Below are 24,002 nucleotides of genomic sequence, written 5' to 3'. Positions count from 1 at the left end.
GGATCGAAATTGTGTGGCCGACCTCTAAATGGCCACCATGGTCACCACCCATCTTGAGGAGTTTGCCCCCTCACATATACTAATGTGCCACAAACAGGACTTTAATATCACCAACCATTCCCATGTTATTACGGTGTTTTCCATATAAATGGCCCACCCTGTAATGTGCACAGTGTCCTTTATTTGCATTTATAAACAATACATTTGCTTTTGTTTCCACATGTTATGCATTCTACTTTCAGATACAATAATAGAGGAAATATGATGTAATCTGAAACCAGTTCAGTGCATATTTACCAGTTGTAGTCTTTCTCAGTACACTGGCAGGGTTTGTTGGTCAGAGCTGATGTGTAGCTTTTTCCTTTTATGCAGAATGCAGTGTCCTTCCTCTTCCTGAACGTCCGCTCCTGGCCCATAATGCACTTTTCCTCCTAAGGGTGATAAAATCCATGTGCACACTCGGTAGCCACTTATGTTTGTACAATCTGATACAACCAAACACAGCTCGAGAGCCATGACCTTAGAAATAGATCATTTCACTTGGAAACTTCAAAAAGCTAGAATCTATAACACAGCTTAAATCATGTGAATGTGCTGCATCTCTTTGTGAGTCCGTGTGCATTACCTTCTGATCTGTGAACTGCCAGGAGTCATAATCAGACTCAGTGCACTGACGGGGAAAAGACTGCCTAAAGTCCACTTTCACCAGCTCCCAGTCTGACCTATAGCTGATGTGGCCAAACACACTGCAAGAAAACACACACACACGCAGTATAATGAAAAAAGCCTTTTTTTGTCGGCACAAAGGAAAGTCTGAACATCAGGCTTTTATCATTTTTTAGCATCAACACCTGAATGGTAAAGACAGCATATTTCCTTAATGTTCTGCTTGTTTGATAAAACATTAACAACGTTCTTGCTTCCAGCTGTTTGTTAGATTCTTTCCTCTGTGTTTCCTCAGAGTCACTGAGTTACACTCACTTGCACACCTGACACAAACAGCAGCAACTTCATTAATTATTCTAAGACTGGTAATTCACAACATGTGCTTTTCTAAAACACAGAGTGGCAGTTTTAAAATGTAAGTATTTATTTTACAGCATTATTGTGGCATTATTATTGTATGATGCAAGGGGCAACACTGAGATAATCTTTACCTAAACCATCTTGCAGCTTTACAAATGGATTGTATCTCTATTGGGAATGTAGCTCAAGTGATAAAGCCTTTTAGCAAAGTCACAGTTCCCCATCCTTTCCACTAGATGGTGGTGTTCTACAGGAAATCACAGGTGATGCGCCATATTCCCATTACTGAACTCAGCTGTTTAATCTGTGTGTGTCTGTTAGAACATTTTTAAGCATACTGATGTGACTCAAATCAGTGACTCTGACATATGTTATTGGCTTGCAATCACTTCGTTGGAGTGCCGCGCAAGCAAGACTAATGTTGTCTTTACCAGCGTCGTTAAAAGGTAGTGACAGATGTCTCGGCTGCAGATTCACATATGCTGATGTTCCACTTTTTACCTCTGTTGTTCTTCTTGCTCTAACTTGTTTGACTTGGTCAAATACGGATTATCCTGCTTCTTAAATTTGGAGGATTTTCAAAGCAATTGTCTGATTTTAAATTATTCCATGCTGTGTGGTACAGACTGTCAAAAAAGTTTGGATTTCAGTTTTGCTAAGGTAAAATTTGAAGTCTTATTTAGTAACAATTAGCAGGATCTGTGCTAATATTAGCTGATAGCTTACGAGATCACCCTCCTGATCAAATATGGTAACCTCTGACTCCAAAATAACGACATGGCAGCTGCCCAAAAATACTTATCTTAAGTCTTTAATCTAATAAGTAGCTACATACCATCCATCTTTGTATACAGTCTATGATCACAATACGCCAATTTCAAAATTCCGAAAACCACCTATGGAGGACAAGGAGAAGATCCTGCCTTAGTAATGTGGATGAACGCATGTTTAACATTTCCATCCGTGAGTCTTATCTAGATTTTGTAAACAACATTTTGCTGGGTCACTGCAAACCTTTCAGTGTAATTTATAAAAAAAAAAAATGTTTATTGCTTTATTTGTGCATTAATTCCCACCAGCTGTTGAGTTAATTTAGTTATTTCTTTGTCTACTTTTGAATGGGCGCTCCAGAGCATTAACACTTCTGTTAGTGGACAAACAAGAGTCCAATCAGCTCAGTGAACACAAATCAAAACTCATTAACAGCTCCCTTTGTTAAACAAACAGAGCTAAGTAGGAGAAAACACATGTTTGTACATTGTTTTCAGGAGAGTTTTGTTGCAGAATGTGATTAGATACAAACCAGTGCTGTGGTTTTCTATTATGTTTCTTACAAGTGGTTTAGAAGCAGCAGAATGAGGTGATTTCATGATCTCACAAAGCAGTATGTGCAGTAGAAACCCCCCTGTGCTGTCCTGATATTTGACTGGGTGTTATTAGTATGAGTGGTGGACGAGCTCTACTCCCCACCTGTCCTTGGTGCTAAGTCACTGTTCAAAGACTTCATTACGGGATGGCAGCCTCCGCCATCAAAAATCGAAACTCCGTGGCAAGGAAATAGACCCTGGCTAATCTATCAGACATGAGCTGCCCTCAACACCCTTCCTTGGCCGCCGACCCTATCTCGCTGGAGTCAGCTGGATGGCACATATATATGTGTGTGTGTGCGTTTGAGTGTGTCTCAGCCCAGAGGCTGTGTGCCTGACATATCTGATAATGGTGAGTGAGCTTGAATGTTCGATCTATCCTCCTCATGTGTGTGTGCCTGCGCGTGTATCTGTGCGTGTGTGTGACAATCTCTTTGCCCTTCTCAGCAGATTACTGCTAGGAGTGAGTCTTATCTGTGTGCCAAGGTCTGGGGTCTAAGATGATGTGACAAGTGTCACTCCTGCTAACTTAGAGATGGAGAGATTTAGAGAGAGAGAGAGAGAGAGAGAGAGAGAGAGAGAGAGAGAGAGAGAGAGAGAGAGAGAGAGAGAGAGCAAGCAAGAGAAGACAGACTTTACGCCTAAAAAGATATGAACGCCTGACATCTGCACCTAAAGCTACCTGCAGTTGATATTCAGTACTCATAGAGTGAGAAGCCAAAGAAATCGAGAACTGTAGTGGTACCAGTTTTCAAGAACAAAAGAGTTATAGTAATTACAGACTGATGAAGATGATACCGATAAGCTATGAATCTGTTGATGGTAGATGTAATATTTTCTTTGAAAGTGCTGATCAGGAAGTACAGAAAAGGTCAGAAGGTTTTGCAAAATGTTTTTGAGGATTTCGAGAAACAATATGATAGGTTGCCAAGAACTATGCTACAGCATTAGGAAGTCAGGATTGGCAGAAAAGTACGTGAGGCTAGGACATGAATGAGGACAGTGAGACAGGTGGAATTACAAACAGGTACTGGCTCTGACCCCCTTCTTGTTTACAACAGTGATAGACAAGCTGACAGATGCAATCAGGCAGGAGTCTTTGTGGATAAAGATGTTCACAGTTAACACTGTGATTGTGTAGGGAGGAGTAGGTGGGAGAGCCTGGAAAGGTGGAGGGATACGTTGGAGAGAAGAGGAGTGAAAGTCAGAAGAAGCAATGTGAATGAGAAAGTCTGACAATACAAGGAGCAGAGGTAGTGAAGATGGACAGTTTCAACTAATATGAGGCTGATGCTCAGATTTTTGTTGGGAGAGACCAAATGGACAGTATTAGAAATTAGTATATTAGAGAGACAGCTCAGGTTGAGTACTTTGAAGACAATGTTAGAGAGGCAAATAATGAGACAGTAAAGAGTTTGGACAAATAATATATGCATTATATGTATAATATATATATAATGCTGTATATCAAGCTGCCAGGCAGAAGAAAATAAGAGCGATCACAGAGGAGGTCCATGGACCTAGTGAAGGAGGACAAGCAGAGGGTTAGGGTAAAAGATGAGGATGCAGGGGATATGGTGAGACAGAGGAAGGTGATTAGGCTGTGTTAAAGTGTAAAGGTTCCAGGCATTGGTTTAGCTCACTGGGATGAGCAGGCGGCCATAGGCCGTTTGGCTGAGAGTGGCAAATCCGAATCTGAAGCCGACCCTTGTTCATACAATACTGTCTTTCAAGCCGTATATAAAGAAATGAGGGCTTATGGCTCAAGACTTATGCACAGCACCGTAGACGCTAACTAAGCTGCCTGTACTGCTGTACTAGTCTAAGCCTGCTCAGGATGTGTTCACAAATACTTAGCAGACTATAGGAGTAATATGTCAGCAGGTGAGTATGTAGGGGTCCTCTGCTCCCATCATTCTCTGCTTTAATGTGAAACTGAAGAGAAACTAGGTGCCCCTCTCCAAAAAGGGGGACTGCTTTATTGGAAAAGAAAAATGAGCTCCTTTAAATGTACTCTATTACCCGGTAGACCTTTCAGACAACTTATTAAAAACGTATACGAGTACAGGAAGAGTTAAGGGTACAATAAAAGGTAAATTGTAGGAGATGTATTTAAATTCTTCTCCACAACGCTGAATAGACATGGAATATGAGAGAATATATTGTCAGCTACATAAATGAAAGTTAGAATTTGTATTTTATTTTTTTTTAAAAGGCACCTAAAATTTCAGACACTTTTCAGTTAATTTAACTGAACAGTGTGTTTTATCATTCTGGCAGAAGCACTGAAATTGAAATTTTCCACTCACGTCATGACCAGGGTCTCATCTCCTGGCTCACTCAGAAGTCCATCGACGAACACAGAGGTGCTTGTAAAGTTGTGAATGTTCCACGTCCGTCCTTCATCAATACTGAACCTGTGGGAAAGGATGAAGTGTTCAGAATCACCAAGACAGAAGCAGAGACTCATGAAACTGTATTCAGATATAACAAAAGAGCCTTGCCCTGATGTCAGCAAATGAAATCTTAAATAACAATCAAAACACTAGAAATCAACATTAGTCTTATCATTTGGTACTTCTAATGTTGATTTCATTTGGTACTTAATGAATTTAGATTGTGTTGCCCTTTATACTGTCTGTGCGTGATTAGCACAACTAGCTAAATGCTGAATAACTAGTGGATCATAGAAAACTGGTGTATCCACTTCATAATTCAATAAATTCAGTTTATTTTCAGTACAGTTTCTCACATTGTCCCTCTGTTTGGTTCAGAAAGCTATCAGACGTTAAGGTAACTTTTTTAGCTCATAGCTAGCTTGTAGCTATTGTTTGCCATTGTTTACGGGCCTGGAAGACTCACTGAAATTATTAGGTTTTTAAACCAACTGCAATATGGATAAAATTATTTATCAGATACTAAATTTTATTTACCGTTAGAATCAATACAGAGCACATGTACTGTTTTATATTTGAAATGTAGCTCTGTTAAAACATTTCTGAATTAAAGTATTATTGTCTTTTGAGATAAAACAACATTACATATGTGTAATTTATTTTTGAAAGTAATCCCATAAAACTTTGGCAAAGCCATGGAAATATGGTTATGATCGACTACCTAACATAATATTAGTTAAACAATACTTTGTTTGCAGAGTCTTGACATGTTTTCTATGTGGGATAACTGGATACTGCACACATTCTTACCAACAAAATGCTTATTTTATAATGTCTGAAATCTCTTGGACAAGAATTTTGGAATGGCTTAAGAAACACAAGGCATACAAAAAGTGGATTGCAAAATGTTTGATATTCTAAACATGGGAGCAGCTAGGTGCTTTCCATAGCTATGGTCTTTCACCAGAATTATCTTAGTGAGATAATAAGGTGGCTGTAGCTTAGGAGGCAGAGCAGATCATCTGCTAGTCAGAAGGTTGGTTCTTTAACACTGGAACTCCCAGAGAGCAGCCATTTGGCTTTTCTACGTTTAAAACCCACCAACCAGCCAAATGGCTGGTAAGCTTTTAGCTAATATCCTGGACTGAACTGTGAACTGCTGCTTTTGTTATGTAAATAAGGTGGTGCTGAGCCGTTAGGGTTAGGGGTTAGGGTTAGCCTAACCCTAGGGTTAGGGTTAGCCTAACCCTAACCCACAAGGAAACTTGTGTTTCTGTTTGCCATCTTAGGGAGAAATCAACACACATGGGTGTATTTCCTTTGTTGCTGAGATTTATTGATAAAAACAGTACAAAAAAAACAACAAACAAAAACGGTGTGGAGGGTTGTGTCCAAAGCAACTGTTCTTTTCTTGCCTTCTTCCCAGCCATATGAGAGTGAGCCAACTCTCTTGCAAATGTACTTCCCTTGCCAAGATATGGGAAGACATGTCAGGTTTACTTGCAATATACTGCAGGGTTAGGGTTATACTGTGGGTTTCACAGGTTTGCTGAGCAGCAGCCTAGTAAACCCCGCAAGGTGACAATTTCATTGACCTCAACAGGAAAGGAAGTTCACAGCTTTTAGCAGCTCCCCACCCCCACACACTAACAAAGAGGCAGTTGGCAGTTAGAAATCCGCAATCATTCACACACCCCCACTCCCCCACTTCTCAAGTAACAACCTAATTTACATATGAATTGATGCTAAAAGACTAGCCAGTTTAGCTTCCACTTGGCTGACTTGGGCTTAGAAAAGCCTGGGACTTCCAAACCCTAACTGTGATTCTTATAGCACATTTTCTAAAACTATTAATACTTATAGCAAAACCACTCACTGAGTTTGCAAAACTAAAAGCACAAACACTGCTTTGCACTCAGTTTGCCATTTTGTAACACACACTTTGAAAACCTGTAGCTACAATCCACTGCACAGCACTCTTTTTGCAGAACTGTAAACACAACTCACTGCTTTACACTCAATTTCCAAATGATCAACACACTCCTAGCAAAACTATACACATTTATGGCTATTATTTACACTATTTTGCCAACTGTCTGGCACACTGTCACATGTAAAAACTTTTTTAGATAATTAGTTCACTTTGCAATCAGCCCAAGCACTATAATACAGGTAAGCTCTGTGTGTGGAGTACAATGGAGGGAGCAGGAAGAGTGAGAAGTAGAGGAGGCCGAGGAAGAGGACGTGGAGGTGAAGAAGTAGGATGAAGAGGACGACAAGGACAAGGAGGAACAAGAGGAGGACGAGGAGGGGGGAGAGGAGGACGAGGAGGGGGGAAGAGGACAAGGAGGGGGCAGAGGAAGGGTAAGAAGAGTAAGAAATAGAATTGCTGATGACATCAGAGCTACAATAGTGGACCATGTAATCAACAGTGGAATGACCCTGAGGTAAGCTGGTCGACGGGTTCAGCCTAACTCGAGCCGCTACACTGTAGCAAGCATCATAAGGACATTTTGAAATGAGAATCGGTTAGTACAGTCACTTTGCACTAAGATTTGTAGCACTGCCATATGCTAATGAGAAACACAACAATACCATAGATGTAAAAATACTGAAATTGTTACTTTACAGAATTGCTAGATGACCAGATGCTGGGGGCAGAGGAAGCCTGTTCACTGCAGACCAAGAAACCCATATAGTCAATATGGCGATTGCAAATAATCCTATACTTGGAAATAAACACTTGTGTTTGTTTTGATGTGTGTAAATAAACACCAGTACTTGAAGTTTGGATCCCTCCATGTTTACAGACCTATGACAAAAGTATGAGCTCAAACTGACATGGCCTAGCTTGTGCACAGAGAAAGCAAAAGCCAGATGTGTTTTGTATTCATACCATCAGTGTGCAGTTGGCGCATTGTGTGCTTAGTAGATGATGGCTTGTGTGTACTGTTTGATACGAAAACACCATTTTTACGAAGGTGTGAAGAGTTAATCTAGCTGTGTTCGCTTTTGCAAGAGAACTACAATGTTTTGATAATTGGGTGACAGGTTTTCTTATTTGTGTGTAGAGTTTTGCAAAAATAGCCAATAGTTACAAAAAATGTGCTTAATCCAAGGCTGCCAGACAAGATACTGAATCACACAACGAGTGAGGAGTTTGAACTTTAGATTAAAAAAAAAAAACAACCCAAAAGCTTATGCAGTAGAAAACTGTTCAATTTAAAACTGGTTAATATGAGATGAGGGTGTACCTTTTGATTTCCTTCATGTTCACTTCAATTTGATTTTATCTATATGGGGTTATAGACAACAATAGTTGCCTCAAGGCATGCCATGTTGTAAAAACCCTACAATAATAGATAACATAATGAAATATACGTTTACAACAGATATTTTTAGTAGGTTAAATGAAAATCATTTGAAAGTCATGGAAATTCATTGGTAAAAATTTGTATAAGAACTGTGTAATTTGTTTTTTATAACTATGTAGTGCGAAAATGCACATACATAACAAAGTTGGATCACTGAAGTTGTATATACATAGAAAATTGACAAAATACAGCATTCATTGCTAATTAAGTGCTTTTTTAAAAAAATGCTTTTAGTCATAATGAGATCCTTTTTTGTGAAACTCAAGTGTCTGTTATTCAAGTTTTCTTTAGTCCTGTCTAAAATGAGGTTTGTGAAGCAAGCAAGAAGAGCCATCTGCCCAGCTTTATTCACTGTGCTGACAACTCCTGCCGTCAACAGTGGCAGCAGTACTGAATAAGTGTGACTGTGTGATGGAGAGGGATCAATGTTGAATCGAGCAGTGTGTGGCTCGCTCTGCGGGCTGTGTTTTAACGATGTCCTAACAAGGAGTGCAATAAGATAATCACTGGGTAAACAGGCACTGTGAAAGAAAAACAGAATGGATATACAAAGCCATCAAAGCTAGGCCTTGCTAGGCCTTTTTATGCGTCAAACAAAGGGTTCTCTAATCTAACAGTGTTTGAAACCACTTTCCAAAGGCAGAATCAGTTACGTCTTGGGCCTTTGATGAATTGATGAATCAAGGAGTACTGAGGTGTGAATGTAAGCAGGCTATGAATTTCACTCAGACTCTGTTCCTTCATTTCTACTCACTACTTCTTGTAACATCTGTACAACCAAGCGCAACATCATGAAAGACTTCTGACAGTCCAAGTTTTATTATCTACAGGACAAAGACACTAATGGGCACCACCAAGAGAGTTCTTGGCATTAGAACAAGAAAGCAGAATAAAACTGCCAAGGGGACGGTTCGTCCAAATTCCTTGCCTCCGAGTTTGGTTATTTGGATTAACTATAAAAACATTTGCCCTTCAAAGTGATCAGACAGCAGATCACAGGTAATTCGAGGCATGCTGAGACCCTAAAAGTCTTTCACCAGAATGATTTTGTCATTTATTAGTAATAATGGTATGAGTGATATGGATGAGTGAATAGTAAATGAGGCGCTAAAGGCTCTTTTAGACTTTGGTTCATTTGACCGAGGAAAGAAAAAAGACATTCTTATCTAACAAAACACATAGTTACATAAAATGAGGCATAACGCAGTGGCTAGACAGTTTTAGTGCCATCATCCTGCATGATCAGTACTTATCATAGTAACTAAATATGATATATGCAAATAGCATGAACTGCTTTTTGTCAGCTTTCTATACGTATAAATACAATCCCCTAAAGACCATGGAAACTTTGACCAGATGGCAACTGATGATGGACTCGTTGAGCAATAATGCCTTAGAGAGTTATACTTTATATAATAAAGAGCTTTCATTATATCTGTGTGGCCTGGCTTAACCTCACAGAGACAAAGAAGCAAAGCTGATAAAAAACAATGGGTAGAAAGGAGAAAGACCCTCCTACTCTCCTGGCAGAGGTCCGAAAGATCTTCTAGGAATCACTCAACCATCCATATCTGTTGCTCTCTAAGACTCTCAGTGTAAGTTACCACACCACCTTACCCCAGTAAGAAGAAAACCTCTTTTATTGTACAGAAAATCCAGGGTTAACCCTGAAGTTACCCGAATAAGTGAAAATTCTGCTCCCTCATTCACCAAACTAATTAATTAATAACTAATTAATTATCTCGTTTCCATCTTTTAGTAACCAGAGGTTTCCTCCTGTTAAAAGGGAATTTTCCTTTCTACTGTTGCCAAAGTGCTTGCTCATAGGAGGTGATATATTTGGGTTTTTCTCTGTATGTATTATTATAGGGTCCACCTTACAATATAAAGCATCTTGAGGCGACTGTTGTTGTGATTAGCATTGGTTGTAGAGATAATGCTGTAATCAGAGAGATTAGCTAGGCAAACTTATAATTACTTCTTATGTTACACTCCAACGTTTATGCCATTCCTTGAGTGCTATAAAGAAATCAAAATCAAGAGCAGTCATAAATCTTAAATGTACATAACATTCCTATACAGGCAGTGTACTAGGGAGGCATCTCATTTCTCAGCCTGCTGCCTTTTCATAATTAGCTGATATGAATGCCTTGTGAGAGCTACAGAGTGTAAAAAAAAAAACTCCTTCAAGTTTGAGTGAGTGTATGAGGAGCTGGGGAATTATCGGAAATGATTTGAGGGAGTGTGTGTGTGTGCAGTCACTTATAAAAGTCGAGATGCACTCTTCAAGTGTCTGTGAAATGGCATGGCTTTGATGCACACAGTTGTAGCTATCTTACCCCTGCTTGGGAACATGGTGTAATCATTTTGGAGAGTCAAAGGCACTACAGAATCTGGGAACAAGTCATATTTTCGGGATTTGGAAAGATAGTATGGAGTGTATACATTTGGAGGACTTTGTGAAGAAGCATTTCAGGTCAAGAACAGTTCTTAATATACAAGTACTGACAACCTACCCAGTCCTCCACCTATACTTGTTTACTAATATGTTTTTCCTTTTCTTGCCATTATACACTTTTTTGTCATCTTTGCTTGCTGTGTGTGATAGGTTAAACCAGGCCACAGACTTACTGAAAGCTCTTTAATATAAAAGGAATACATTACCCCTAAAAGAAAAAAACAATCACATTACTTCCCTAATGTGAAGTAAAATAAAATATATTCCAGTTTTTACCACTAATGACTACCTTCTAAAGCAGTTAATAGGAGAAGTTCACATTAAACTATGAAGTCTAATACCAAGGTTCAAAAGAAAACGTTCTAAGATTTAAAAAAAACAATGGGACTGGACAAAATCATAATGTTGTCTCTCACATGTACACAGAAGAAATACTTATCCTCAAGAGTTTCACTTCTAGGTAAAAAAAGGTTAATAATAAATCTTAATAGTAACGCTTATAAATACAACTTACACTTTCCAATACATCACTGTTCAGAATGCCAGATGACATACAAAGTAGAAAAGACACCATTCAAAGGCTGACCATGAACTGCAGTGTCCCAGGTTTTAGGATCATTTTTCAGGGTGCACTGGATATGCAATTTATAGCACAGCAAAGTACTGTGGATATAGAGAAAGGCTGCATACTAATGTATAATGGCTAAAAATGTGTTTTGTGTGTGGTATAAAAATGTTGTCGTTGATAATTCTTCATAATGCAATCAGTAATTTTGTTTATAAAGGGCAGTATTTTCCAACTTTTTGGACCCACAGCACATATTTCACATTAGAAAAACCACACCACCAAACAAAAATGTAACAAAAAACATATTGATAATTTTCTCATGCGCACCAGGTATAGCGGAATTGGCTTGGTTTATCCTCAGTATACCTTTTTACTTTCTTCTGACCACTACTCAAACATTGATATAGGCGTTCTTATATATGCAGCTAGCATGCTGAAAAGGCAAGTGTTTTTAGTTGTCTCTAGGTCTCTGTTCTCCATACCTCATGAACACCTAAATATGCATTACATGCCTTACACCAAGTCAGCAAAATATTCAGATTCTCCACATTTCCAGGGCATTGAAAAGTGGAATGCTGTCAAAGCTGTTTGCCTTTCTGAATAATGCACAATCACCCCTTTGATATCTGGGTTTAGGCTATAGGAACGTGGGCCTGTCACTCCAAACTCTCCAGATGTTTACACCTGAAAAGAACCCCTTGCTGTCACCTTTAAATACAGTAGCCAACTTTAATTTTCTAACTTGTAGGGTTAATCATTTGCAGGGGCAATATTTTTACTTCAACCACATAACAAAGTATTTTTCAGAGCCTAAACCTAACCAGGTGTAGTGTTACTTGGACTATCAACAAAATATGAATAAAAACCAAAGCAAGCAAAGTTTAAATACACAGCTACAAAAAAGATACAAAATAAGATGTACTGCACTAATCCACTAATGCCAGTGCTGCTTCATCTATTATTCATGCACACGATATTTCAGCATTCAAGGCACATATGCAAAGGGTATATCTGGCACCTCTTTAAAGACATTCGTATCAGAATGTCAACAGGTTGGCAGTAACTGATGCTTTGGGAGGGATCACCTAAAATAATATAGGAATAAAACCAAACTTTCATGGAAACAAGTCTCAACTACAAAAAAGAAAGGAATAACCTTTAGACCTTTATTATAACATTGCTAGTTAATATGGTTAAGTGGCATGCATTATTTTTCCATTGAAGGTATGATTGATTATAATAAACTAGTTTGCAAAGAGTAAACTTTGGCTTTGGCATTTGTCTGGCAGATGCACATTGCCCTGCCATGCCAGCTAAATTAAGCATAAAAATCAAGCTTGGATATAGAATTATAGCTTTAAAAAGGCTACATAAGGACTTGCAGGACTGAAAAATTATCCTTTTTTCTAAAAGTCTGTAAATGTGACCGGCAACTTAAAGAACAAAATTGTATTTTGTTATAATAATAATAATAATAATAATAATAATAATAATTATTATTATTATTATTATCATTATTATTATTATTGTAGGGTCTTTATGTTACAATATAAGGCACCCTTGAGGTGACTGTGTTTGTGATTTGGCACTATACGAATAAAACTTAAAATTGGAAAATTGAACAATAATGTTTAGTGTGTGGCTCTCACTCTTAGTACTATAACACAGATGTGAAAGTGAGAATTTTGGGGGGGTCATGGAATTCATTTCTGACTCCAGAACAAACTATACAATAGGAGTGAGTTTTGGAAGTAAGAAATATCAGATTACATTATGGTGATTTTACATAATGAAGTGGTAATAATGAACATTCACACTTCTATTACTTAAGAAGTTCCCTTTTTACCCAAGCCAAAGTGAGGGAAGAATGTCAAGGACTCTGTTCCTATCCGAAAAGTCATTTGATTTAAATTTGTGATAAATGCTTTTCTTTTTTTTCCTGAGCACTTTCTTATCTATGCGCCCTCATTATTTGATCCTTATTTATTAAGGTCAGTGAGATATTATCTTGCTGAGGTAGAAACTGTATTTGTGGACTAAGGGGAAGGAGAGAGAATCGTTTTAAAAAATTCAAGGTACCGTACCAGAAATCGAAACTTTTTCAAAATCTACAAGTATGCAATTATACTAAGCAACAATTATATAAGAAATGCACCCAAAACATAATACTTTGCAGGGGATGTTACATTTTCAAAAACAGTATAAACATCTCAATTCAAAGTCTGTATAACAATGATCGCATGGCATTTTGAACATCCACTGACTGACTCTACATTGGAGTTAGTGTTTCTTTACTGTTACTCATTTTTACTTTTGTCTCCCGTTGATTTAACATTTCCTTGATTACTTAGTTTTTTTTCCCATTTTGTCAGTCATGCATATAAAACTAGGGCTACAATTAAAAGCATACTTATTGATTGACTGTCACAGGCTTCTAACGGATGATCACTGCTATCAGTGAATTTCAAAATAAATCATTCCATTAACTTTCATTATATTGATTATAACTGATTTTGGTGACACTAAAAGCCTTTAATAAGAAGCCAATCATGAAAAAAATCCCACTCCATTAAACAATGTCTTACAGCAGCAGCAAGCAGTAAGCATTACTGTCTTTGTAATCTTACTTGAGTATCTTGAGGGGAATCGAGGTATCTTTGATGGCAACGATGACACCACCATGGTCCAGATACAGGATATGATGCTCCTCCTCAAACACCTTTCAAAAGCAACATGTTTAGAAATAACAAAAGGCATGACAGTCACAGGCTAATAAACAATTTGAAATGATAGATATAATATACTTTATCCTCTCAGATTCTCCTCAGTGGAAAGCTGAAATGGTGAGGTCAGAATGGGAAGAGTGAAGCAGTATAAAAGAAGAATTAAAAGAGAGGATGTGTACCTGTCTCCACGTCTTTCCGCAGTCTGAAGAGATATACATTTCTTCCTTATACTCTACTAGCTTGGAGCCCAGGTTACCTGAAGGCACAATGAGGAATGGAGAATTTTATCAGGCATGAAGTGAACCTTCATGTGGGGCAGGCAACACTAACGGATTCAAACTGTGTTAGGGATGCTAGAAAGGGAATAACTGAAGAGACAAAGTCACAAAGGTTGAGCACTCCTCTTGAGAACTTTTTATTGCTGTGTGTGGTTTTTGTTTGTTTGTTTTTTACATTTGGCCAAAAGGAGAGAATATGTTTGAATTCTGAATCTGCCAAAATTAGCTAAGATATAAAAAAGGATTTATCTCTTTCTCTGATCAAAGCTGGAGGGGTATATTTGAATATTGGAATAGATTTTCTGATTTAGTAAAGTTACGCTTTAAACCCAAATATCTTAAGGGTTTAGAGTTTGTACTTCTTTTGTAAATTAAAATGTAGTTACAATGTGTGTGCTTCAGTAACACATCACTAACTTTAATAACTTTTTTGGTAATGTTGTTGCTATAAAGTTTCCAGACAACCAGTGAAGACCCCAACAGGTTACACAGACGTATGATGTATGTTTTGTGAAAAATTAATTTAGCCAATGAAGATGTCACCCACTGGTTTCTGGACTAATTCGGAAGGTTAAAGGTTAGTTTTTGGTTATTTTTTTCAGATATCAGTGGAAGAGTGCTGGAGAAGTGGGCAGCCCTGGTACCTCCTAAATAAGAGTCCACTTATTTAGGAGCCAGGTTAAGGCAGGTACTTAAGGGGCCAGGATGTCTCCTTCTCCAGGCCTCTGTCATCTTCCCCCAACCTATGAGGATCATACACGATTCCAGTAAGGACCCGAGGTGGTATAACGTAGGCTATGGTTGTAGGGCCATACACAGTCCAAAATCAACCAGAATCAGGTTTGCCTCGGGAATTTGGTTGAAGCATGGTGGGTGAGTATTAAGTGTGTGAATGGGAATGTGCAAATGTATCCCATAGTACCACTTAAATTAAATATAAGTGCAAAACAATGACTACAACTATGCCTTCCAGTATGCATCCACTGATTCTAAGTACAGATTGGACAGAATAATAAGTTAGTGGGGCAATATCTGATGGTGTGCTCTGAATGCTGATGTGAGGTCATGTGATACTGTAGAGAGGGACACTTGTGTTGGTGAAGAGAACACCAGTTGCTGGTGGTGAAGAGCTGCTGGGAAATGGCTTTTCAGGCAGCCCATTACAAACCCGTACCTGGCCTGTAAACTATGAAAAGAATAGGCCTGATTTTACTGGCCGGGCATTTGGAGGGATGTGTGCTAGTGTTGCCTATCCTGTCCTGAATGCCAGCTGGTTAATCCAGTGGCTATGCCAAAATCACCTCACCACCTCCTAACCCTCATGGAAGTCCCAGTCAAGTGTATTATTATGAACTTCATGGTGCCATTTCACCAGAGTGCACATTTATATTATTTTGTGCTATTTTTGGTGGATTATGCTACTCCACTATGTTGCTATGAGGGATGTGGCATGGCCACTCACTGTTTCAGGTCATCTTCTGCATCAGAATCAGAGCAGCGTACACTGTTCGTATCACACAAGGTAAGAGCTTTATTACAGGGGACCAAGTCAATTCAAATGAACTTATTCTGCTCTACATAAATAGACAAGAGCCTATTTAGGTCACACATATTCCCAAGTGGGGAATGTTTATTATGAAGTTGTGTGAACTGACAGAGGCAGAGCAACTTAGATTTACCACTTCAACTTCCTAAAAGCATGGAAGAAGGCGAAGCTTGTGTCTCTGGTGAGCTAGGTGAACGTGCTTCCCTGTGATAACCATCTCTCACCGGCTGAGAGTGCATATATAGCTAAGTTGCAACTGAGCTATATCTGATGCGTTTTTTTCTCTGGGGCCAGGTTGCACTAACCTCATAAAGTATATTTTGGTAACTTTCCCAAGGCTCTCACAGTTCAGTTACAACCCTATAGGCTGCAAAAACACCAAAGCAAAATGGTTCTCAAAGAATTGAAGGCAATGCTGGAGATGGGGGCATATAAGAGTCACTCAGTTTCTGATATAGTCCCATTATTCTTGTTGTGGTTGTCTAAGGGTGGTCCTAGCTGGAGAGCATGGCACACCTTGATGCAGCTCAGTGTCCTGCGGTAACTGTGGGCAGGGATAGCTCAGTAGGTAGAGTGGTGGCCCCATGATCGGAAGGTCGGGGGTTCGATTCCCCTGAACAGCTACCCTGAGGTACCCCTGAGCAAGGTACCGTCCCTACACACTGCTCGCCGGGCACCCAATGGCTGCCCACTGCTTCACTGAGTGAATGGGTGAATGCAGAGAGGAATTTCCCCACAGGGATCAATAAAGTACACTTTCTTTCTTTTCTATATAAATAAAATTCAATTCAAAAACTATACTGTGTGTCTTTGTTTCTGTGAGAGTTTTTCTTTTTTTTAAGCAGAAATGGGCTTTAGTAGAAAATCAAAAGTATGACTTAAATGGCTTGTTTTCTCTTTTTCACAAACAGACACAGGCAGCTTACCTTTTTTGCTTTCTGTCAGCAATGCCCCCACAAAGACAAATATAGTAAAGTATCCAATAAATAAAATTGCTGGCAGTTTAGTAAACTCCACCTTGTGTAAAAGTCCCCAGGCATGAAGCAGTGTGGCAGCAGTTTTATACTCCACCACTGCACAGACAGAAAGGAGCAGCCAAAGCTTTTCCCTATTTTAGTGTATTTTTTCTCTGGAGGAAAGGGGTTTTCTTGCCTAACCATGCAAACTCTTTACATAAATACTGTGCAAAAATCTTGAGCCACACCTTATTTCTTTATATTTTGATAGGAAAATGGGAAATGTGTTCAGTTGTAACAAACTTTATTCACCTTTATTCTTCAGCACAGCCCGTACTCTCTTAGGCAAGCTTTCTTTTTGTCATTCCTTTAAGTTGTCTTCAGGAATAGTTCTCCTTGATTCTTGAAGGACATTCCAAAGATCCTTTTGAGATAGTGGCTGCTTTTTCTCTGTTCTCTGCTAAGATGACCCCACACTGATTCAATTACATTGAGATCTTAGCACTGGGGAGGCCAATACATGACTGGTAACGTTTCATTGTGGTTTTTTTATAATTAGGTATGTTTTTACTGCATTGGCAGTTTGTTTGGAATCATTGTTACACTGAACAATATAGCCATCTGTGATGGTTTGGTACTGAATTTCAGTCAGTGGTGTTGGAGATCTTGTCAAACCTGATGAACTTATGAATACAGAAAACACTTGTCAGATTTCGATCTGGCTTGCAATATCAAAAGTGCCTGGAAAGCAATTGGCTAATGGCTAATGGCCAATCATTTTTCAGCCCGATAATTATCCCAAACCCACTTCCAATGCTGTAAAAATATACCTGGATAGAAAAACGCACAGTTGAACACTATCACACATGGAACCCAGAACTTAAAATTACTGAAGCAGTGTGGGAAAGGAAAAAAAAGGCGGCTAACATCCTTGGAGAGTTTAGGCTGTGCTGAAGAATAAAGGTGGTCATCTCGAATCTTGACTTTCAAGCTAGACACAATTGTACAAACTCTGGGTTTTGCCTTTTACATTATATTTACATGATATTGTATTTGTACAGGTTTCAACAGATCGCTACATTGGCAAATGAAGACTCAAGACTTTTCCATTGAATGGATGGTATAGATAGACTTTTCCATCTCACTGTATATTAGGGGCTTGCTATTGTACTGCTTCCATGTCACTCTACCCATCCTCCTCATTCACACCAGCCCTTTGCATGTCCTCCTTCACAGCATCAGCGAATCTTCTCTTTGATCTTCTTCTCTTCCTCCTGCCTGGCAGACCCATATTTAATATTCTTTGTCCAGTATATCCACTATCCCTCCTCTGCACATGTCCAAACCATCTCAGCCTTGGGTCTCTGTCTTTGTCAACCTGAGCTGTCCCTCTGATACACCGATCTACTCTGATATACCATAAGTTTTGGGCTATAAGGCGCTACTTTTTGCACAAGCTTTGAACCCTGCGGCTTGTAGTCAGGTGCGGCTTTTCTATGGATCATGATTTTTGTGATATTGTAAGACGATTGTTTTGGTTGTTCCACTGTTGTACAGCACTACGTTGCCTGGCGGAAGGGCATGTGATCAGACACACAAGAGTACAAGGGTACAAGAGTGGTACGCTGGTCACATGTCCGTCCGCCAGGCAACGTAGTGCCGTATGAAGTAGCACGAAAAACAAACTTGATTAGCAAGGCTCTCAGCGAGGGAAATAGAGCTGCTGCACGTACCCTTGGTATAAACGATTCAATGGTGAGACGCTGGAAACGCCAGCGTAACAAACTAGCTCAGTCCAAAAAGACGAAAAAAGCTTTCAGAGGAAATAAGAGCAGATGGCTTAAACTTGAAGACTGTATTAAAGACTGGGTGAACACACAGAGAGCAAACGGGCGAGGTGTTTCAACTGTGCAGATCTGACTAAAAGCCAAAACACTCGCCAACGAAATGAAGATTTCAGAGGTGGGCCATCCTGGTGTCACAGATTTATGAAATGAAAAGGACTGTCCATCAGGGCGACTGTGTGTCAGCAACTCCCTCCCGACTACGCAGAGAAAATAACAAACTTCCGCAAATTCACACTAAGAAATAAAAACAAATGTATTCCATCGGACCAGATGAGATCATAAACATGGATGAAGTGCCGTTGACGTTTGACCTGTTAATAAGCAAGGTGAATCAACCATCACGGTGAGAACCACTGGCCATGAGAGAACAAATTTCATTTGTGTGCTGGTCTGCACAGCATCAGGGTTTAAACTTCTGCCAATGGTGATTTTTAAGTGAATGACTATGCCAATAGAAGAGATCCCGAGCGGCATCTCTGTTAAAGTCAACAAGAAAAGGTGGATGGTGGAAAGCGTAATGAAGGAGTGGCTGCAAGAGTGCTATGGGAAGCGACCTGGAGGATACTTTCGCCAAAAAAAAGCGTTGCTTGTTTTGGACAGCATGAGGGCCCATGTCACAGATTCTGTGAAAGCAGCCATTAAGAGCACAAACTCGATTCCAGCTGTGATTCCTGGAGGCACAATGAAGCACCTGCAGCCACTCGACACAAGCAAGCAACAAGTAGCACTACGCGTTCAGTGGGAGGCGTGGATGATGAGCGGCGATAAATCATTCACCAAAACTGGTTGCATGCGAAGAGCAAGTTTTGCCCAAGGCTGTCAATGGATTCTGACAGCGTGGAGAAGTGTGAAAACAACCACGATCACCAACAGATTTTGAAGGGCTGGACTGCTGCGTGATGGAGAGGGAAACACCGCCATGGCCCTTCAGAGGGTGTTCAACTCCAACACTGACAACGAGGATTTCTTTGGTTTTGAAAGCGACAATGAAGGAGAGAAGCGGAGAGTGGATGACGAAGCCATCCTAAGCCTGTTCGTTTCCGACACTGGAGAAGAGGACTTTGGTGGTTTTAGTGCGCAGGAAGAAGAGAAAGATGTTGGTGAATGACTGACTCTTCTTCTTGTTAAAGCCGTGTCACTGCACCTGAGCCTAAAAGGTAGTCCGAATCTATTTTTCTGGTGTGCTGTAGGTTATTGTTATACAATACATTTGTTACTCGTTTATAAAGCACAGTACATGTTTCGTACTTGTAATTACCTGTACTTGTATATATACGTAAAAAGTTGTGCAAATATGTACCGGTAACTTGTTTTTCAAAATATTAAGGGATGTGTTCCCAAACAGCCATCTCTTTCCTGACAATCCCCTTTGTGCATATTCTCTTACATATGGTAAGTAAACATTAAAACACCTGTGCCTTTCAGTCAGGTGCGGCTAATGTATGTACAAAACAGAATTTTCCCCTGATTCTAGCTTGTGCGGCTAATATTCAGGTGCGCTTTGTAGTCCGGAAAATACAGTACTCATTTCTAATCTTGTTTATCCTGGTTAGTCTCAATGAAAATCTCTTACCTGCTCCCTACTCTCACTATAGATCAAAATGTTGTCTTCAAACATCGTAGTCCACAGAGACTCCTGCCAGACCCCAACCTGACTCAGACCTAGGGATGGGTATCGTTTAGGTTTTATCCGATACCGGTGCCAAACCGGTACTTTTGAAACGGTGCCGGTGCTTAAACGGTGCTCAAACCGGTGCTTAAAGAATGGAGAACACAAAATTGGTCCAAAAACCTCTCATGTTCAGCTGTTTTTTTGTAAAAAGATAACAATGTTAGCCTTTTCTGCAGCTATAGGGCATATATGGTATCACTCTTGGCTGGAAGCAGTGCTTAAACAATGGAAAAAACACAAACTTTGTCCAAAAACCTCTCATGTTTAACTGTTTTCCACTTTTTCTTTGGTCATTTTAGCCTTTTTGGCCAGGGTGAAGGGAGTATCTGCCATCAAACAAGAAGACAGCCGCATGTAGCTATGATGATGTTTGCTAGTTCACCTTACATACATTAATGTAATAACGTGGTTAGCCTACTCAACGTAAATTACACACGAATAACATTACGTTACTCACGCAGAGAAGAACAGCTGCTGCTGCCATCATCATCCGTCATCATTTCTGCTACACTGGCAGGGCTACGGCTACACACGCAGTAGATGTGCTCGGTGTGAGGTCTCGCAGCAAGCTATTAAATACGGCACATTTCTCGGCTTTAAAAAAAAAAAAAACGCTATGCGTTGCCAGGTGTTTCATCGGATTTCAGGTGTTACCTCCTTTCCACAGTATCATCTTAAAGCACTTGTTGCAGGCTGCTGAGTTTGCATCTTTTGCTGTGAAGTACAGCCAGACTTTGACCGCTTCGCCTTGGGCGTTTTTAACCTGTAGCTCTGCTCTAAAAGAACGTACGTACCTGGACCCGCCTACTATCCTCGGAAACGTAAAATGATTGGCTAGAATTCAAAGTGTATCACAGCTCAGGAAAAAAAAAGCACCGAAATGAAGCACCGAAATGTGCGCTGCTTTTCGGTCTGGTTACTACCGTTTATGTCAGAACCGGTGCCATCATGGCACCGGACACCGGTACCCATCCCTACTCAGACCTCAATCACCACAGAAAACAAGAAGGGGCACACAGCTAATCCTGGATTTAATACCACAGCCACCTTGAACCCCTCTGTAATTCCTATGACACATTTTGCCATTGTTTTGCTGTTCTCATACATCTTCTGCACCACCCTCACATACTTCTCTGCAAATCCCAACTTCCTCTCAGCACCCTATCATACACTTTCTCTAAATCTACAAAGACACAGCCAACCCCTCTAGAAAACTCAAGAAACAAAATAAATAAAGTGAAAACCAGTGGAGGAAGCTCATAAAAAAAATACATAAATAAAAATAGGTTTACTTACCAGCACCCATAATAAGACCTGGAGCAGAGTCTTTGGTGTGGACAGTCCCGGACACATAGGGGTTGTCTGCCCAGCGCAAGTGGAGGTGGAGGTGACAGTCCGGCTGCAGAGGAGACACATGTAGAAAGAACTTAGGAAGCACTCAGATCCACCCACCAAAACAATGTTCAATGTGGCCCAAAGTACTTAGAGTAAAATAGTGGGTCTACTGAATACCGGAGCACTCGCTCAGCAATATTTAATGAGTCTTACGACAGAGATACCTGATTATCCCACTGCAAACTCATCTCAGTTCAAAAGGGTTTTAGTTCTGTTAATCAAACTGTATTTGTGATAGATATTTAATGTATGATAATTTATTTCAAATATGAAAATCAGAGTGGAGAGTCACCAGTGCAAACGTTAGGCATTTTATGAATTACATTTCCACTTGTTGCTTCAAACCCTAATGCCAAGGATTTTGACTGCGGTTTCAATAGAAATGTATTGTTTTGCACAAAAGATTGTCATGAACTGTTTCTGATAATATATCAAAAACCAGTGTTTGCAAACAGCTGGAAAGCAAGTTTGATCTATAAGAACCTGAAGACTTGTTGGTTGCATCAGATCATTACTCACCAAGATCCATCTATGTTTTATGAATTACAAACAGTATATTACATCACTTTGGCTCATTCCAAAATAGGGTTTTCAGTATGCTTTCTCATAGATTCCAAAGCAGTGAAGACAAATTATTGGTTAGGTAGCACAGGACATATTCTTCAGCAGTGTAAGTTAAGTACCATAAGAGGTGTAGTGCTGTTTGTCTAAACACCGTTTTAAAAAATGTTAGTGTGTCCGACTTTACCTGTACCAACTGTACCTACAACTAGCTGTTTTACAACTACTCTTTCAAGAATTTCTGAAATAAAAAGGCGGCTGGCGATTGGCCTATAATTAACTAAAACAGCTAGGTCAAGTGCTGGCTTTTTAAGTAATGGTTTAATTTTTGCCACCTTAAAAGCCTGTGGCATGTAGCATGTTACACTGATCACATTTAAGATCGACGCAATCATTAATGGTAGGAGTTTTATAGGAACGGGGTTTAAGAATGGGAACAAATTAACCTTTTATATCCTATGTAATTTTGCCAGTGTCTGGCTATATGTGCTTTGTGCGGAATTGCTCAATAAATATATAAAAATATTTTAGCATCTGCACATTTCTTTGTGGTGCTTCGTGGAGCACGCAAACTACAGCACACCGCATTCCGAAACGATAAACCTCTCCTGTGTATAGAGGTCATTTCTCTTAACCAGTCTCTGTCAGGTAATGGCTACAGCTGACAGCACGTGCCTGTTACACTGACACATAGATAGTAGATGGTACATCTGCTATCTGGCTTTGTCTATCTCTGTGAGTTGTGATGTCAGTGAGGCAATACATGTGATGTCAGCTTTTGAAATAAAGCCACCTCTCTGACTGATAGATGTAATAACTGGAATCCAGGCAAGGTAATTCTGTTGAGGTATGGAAGAGGCTAAAGGGAAGAGAGGTCAATATCAGAGCGACCAACCACATGCGTGCATGGCTCAGAGATGGTAAATGAGTCTCAAACTGATATCTGTGTCCTACCTCCAGATGTGTCAGCTGACTGAAGTGATGGTTCAAATAAAAGAACAGACTCACACCCCCTCTATCTCCCTGCGAGGTATGATGTATGGATATCAGACTGCGGGTGACTCATTGCTCTTTGCTGACTAGCCTACCCCTGCAGCAGCAACTTTGACAAGATGGATGGCAAAGCTAGGAGGGCATCTCAAACACATCCTTCAATGTACAACACTCATCCTTCCTTCGCTTACTTCATGCTTACACTCTGAACAACCTAGTCAACAGGTCTGAACAGTCTGATTGATTGCTGCTTGTGCAAGATTGCATCTGCACTTCAGTTTATAGATACAAAGTCTAAGCCAAGTGTCTACTACTATGTACAATATGCATGACTATGTGCAGTACTAACTTACTCTGTAAAAATCTGTATTGAGTACAGACTAGTTTGGTTAGAAGGGTGCTTACCGCTTTGCAACTGACGGGTTTGCCATTCATGTCAGTGGTAGGTGGGGCCAAGGGTTCCCAGTCACGTCCTTTGTTGTAAGTTATTACAGTTGCCACTCTTCCATCAATTTTCTGGTTTGCCAAGAAGACTCCTTTGATTCCACGTACCTGACAGAATGAGATAGATTTTTCATAGCTTGGGTTAATTTTGCAAAAAGTTATTTCTGTTGCCCTTTTAAATAAATCTTTGAACATGATGCAAGTCATTTTGAAAAAAAAAAGTGGTATATATGTAACTACTGCTTAATCTTCTGTCAGCTGCTCCCTCTAGGGCAGGGGTGGGGAAACTCCAGGCCTCAAGGGCTGGTTCATTACTTGGCCTCTGGAGAACTTCAAGACATGTTGAGGAGGTAATTTAACCATTTAAATTAGCTGTGTTGGGTCAAGGACACATC

At 39.8% G+C, this 24,002-nt stretch overlaps 1 protein-coding gene and 1 long non-coding RNA gene across 7 annotated transcripts in view; both read right to left on the bottom strand.

Annotated features, from left to right (window-relative positions):
- Positions 1–24,002, bottom strand: part of sorcs2 (sortilin-related VPS10 domain containing receptor 2) — a 393,875-nt gene that overhangs the window by 29,268 nt on the left and 340,605 nt on the right. For all 6 annotated transcript variants that reach the window (XM_085154789.1, XM_085154790.1, XM_085154791.1 and 3 more), the window contains 7 exons: positions 23,569–23,715; positions 21,511–21,613; positions 14,095–14,171; positions 13,817–13,908; positions 4,703–4,810; positions 626–746; positions 298–431 (listed from right to left, as the gene is read on the bottom strand). In XM_085154789.1, coding sequence (XP_085010915.1) covers positions 298–431; positions 626–746; positions 4,703–4,810; positions 13,817–13,908; positions 14,095–14,171; positions 21,511–21,613; positions 23,569–23,715 — 782 coding nt within the window. The remainder of the gene's footprint in view (positions 1–297; positions 432–625; positions 747–4,702; positions 4,811–13,816; positions 13,909–14,094; positions 14,172–21,510; positions 21,614–23,568; positions 23,716–24,002) is intronic.
- Positions 18,175–21,504, bottom strand: LOC146523339 (uncharacterized). The gene is made up of 2 exons (XR_014873281.1): positions 21,199–21,504; positions 18,175–20,204 (listed from the first exon to the last, which is right to left on the bottom strand). It is a non-coding gene; the product is annotated as an uncharacterized LOC146523339 (long non-coding RNA).

The sequence above is a fragment of the Neolamprologus multifasciatus genome, chromosome 3 (genome assembly GCF_963576455.1).
Source record: "Neolamprologus multifasciatus chromosome 3, fNeoMul1.2, whole genome shotgun sequence".
Taxonomy (NCBI): Eukaryota; Metazoa; Chordata; class Actinopteri; order Cichliformes; family Cichlidae; genus Neolamprologus; species Neolamprologus multifasciatus.
The sequence above is the reverse complement of the archived record's forward strand: the minus strand, read 5'-3'. Positions and strand labels throughout refer to the sequence as shown.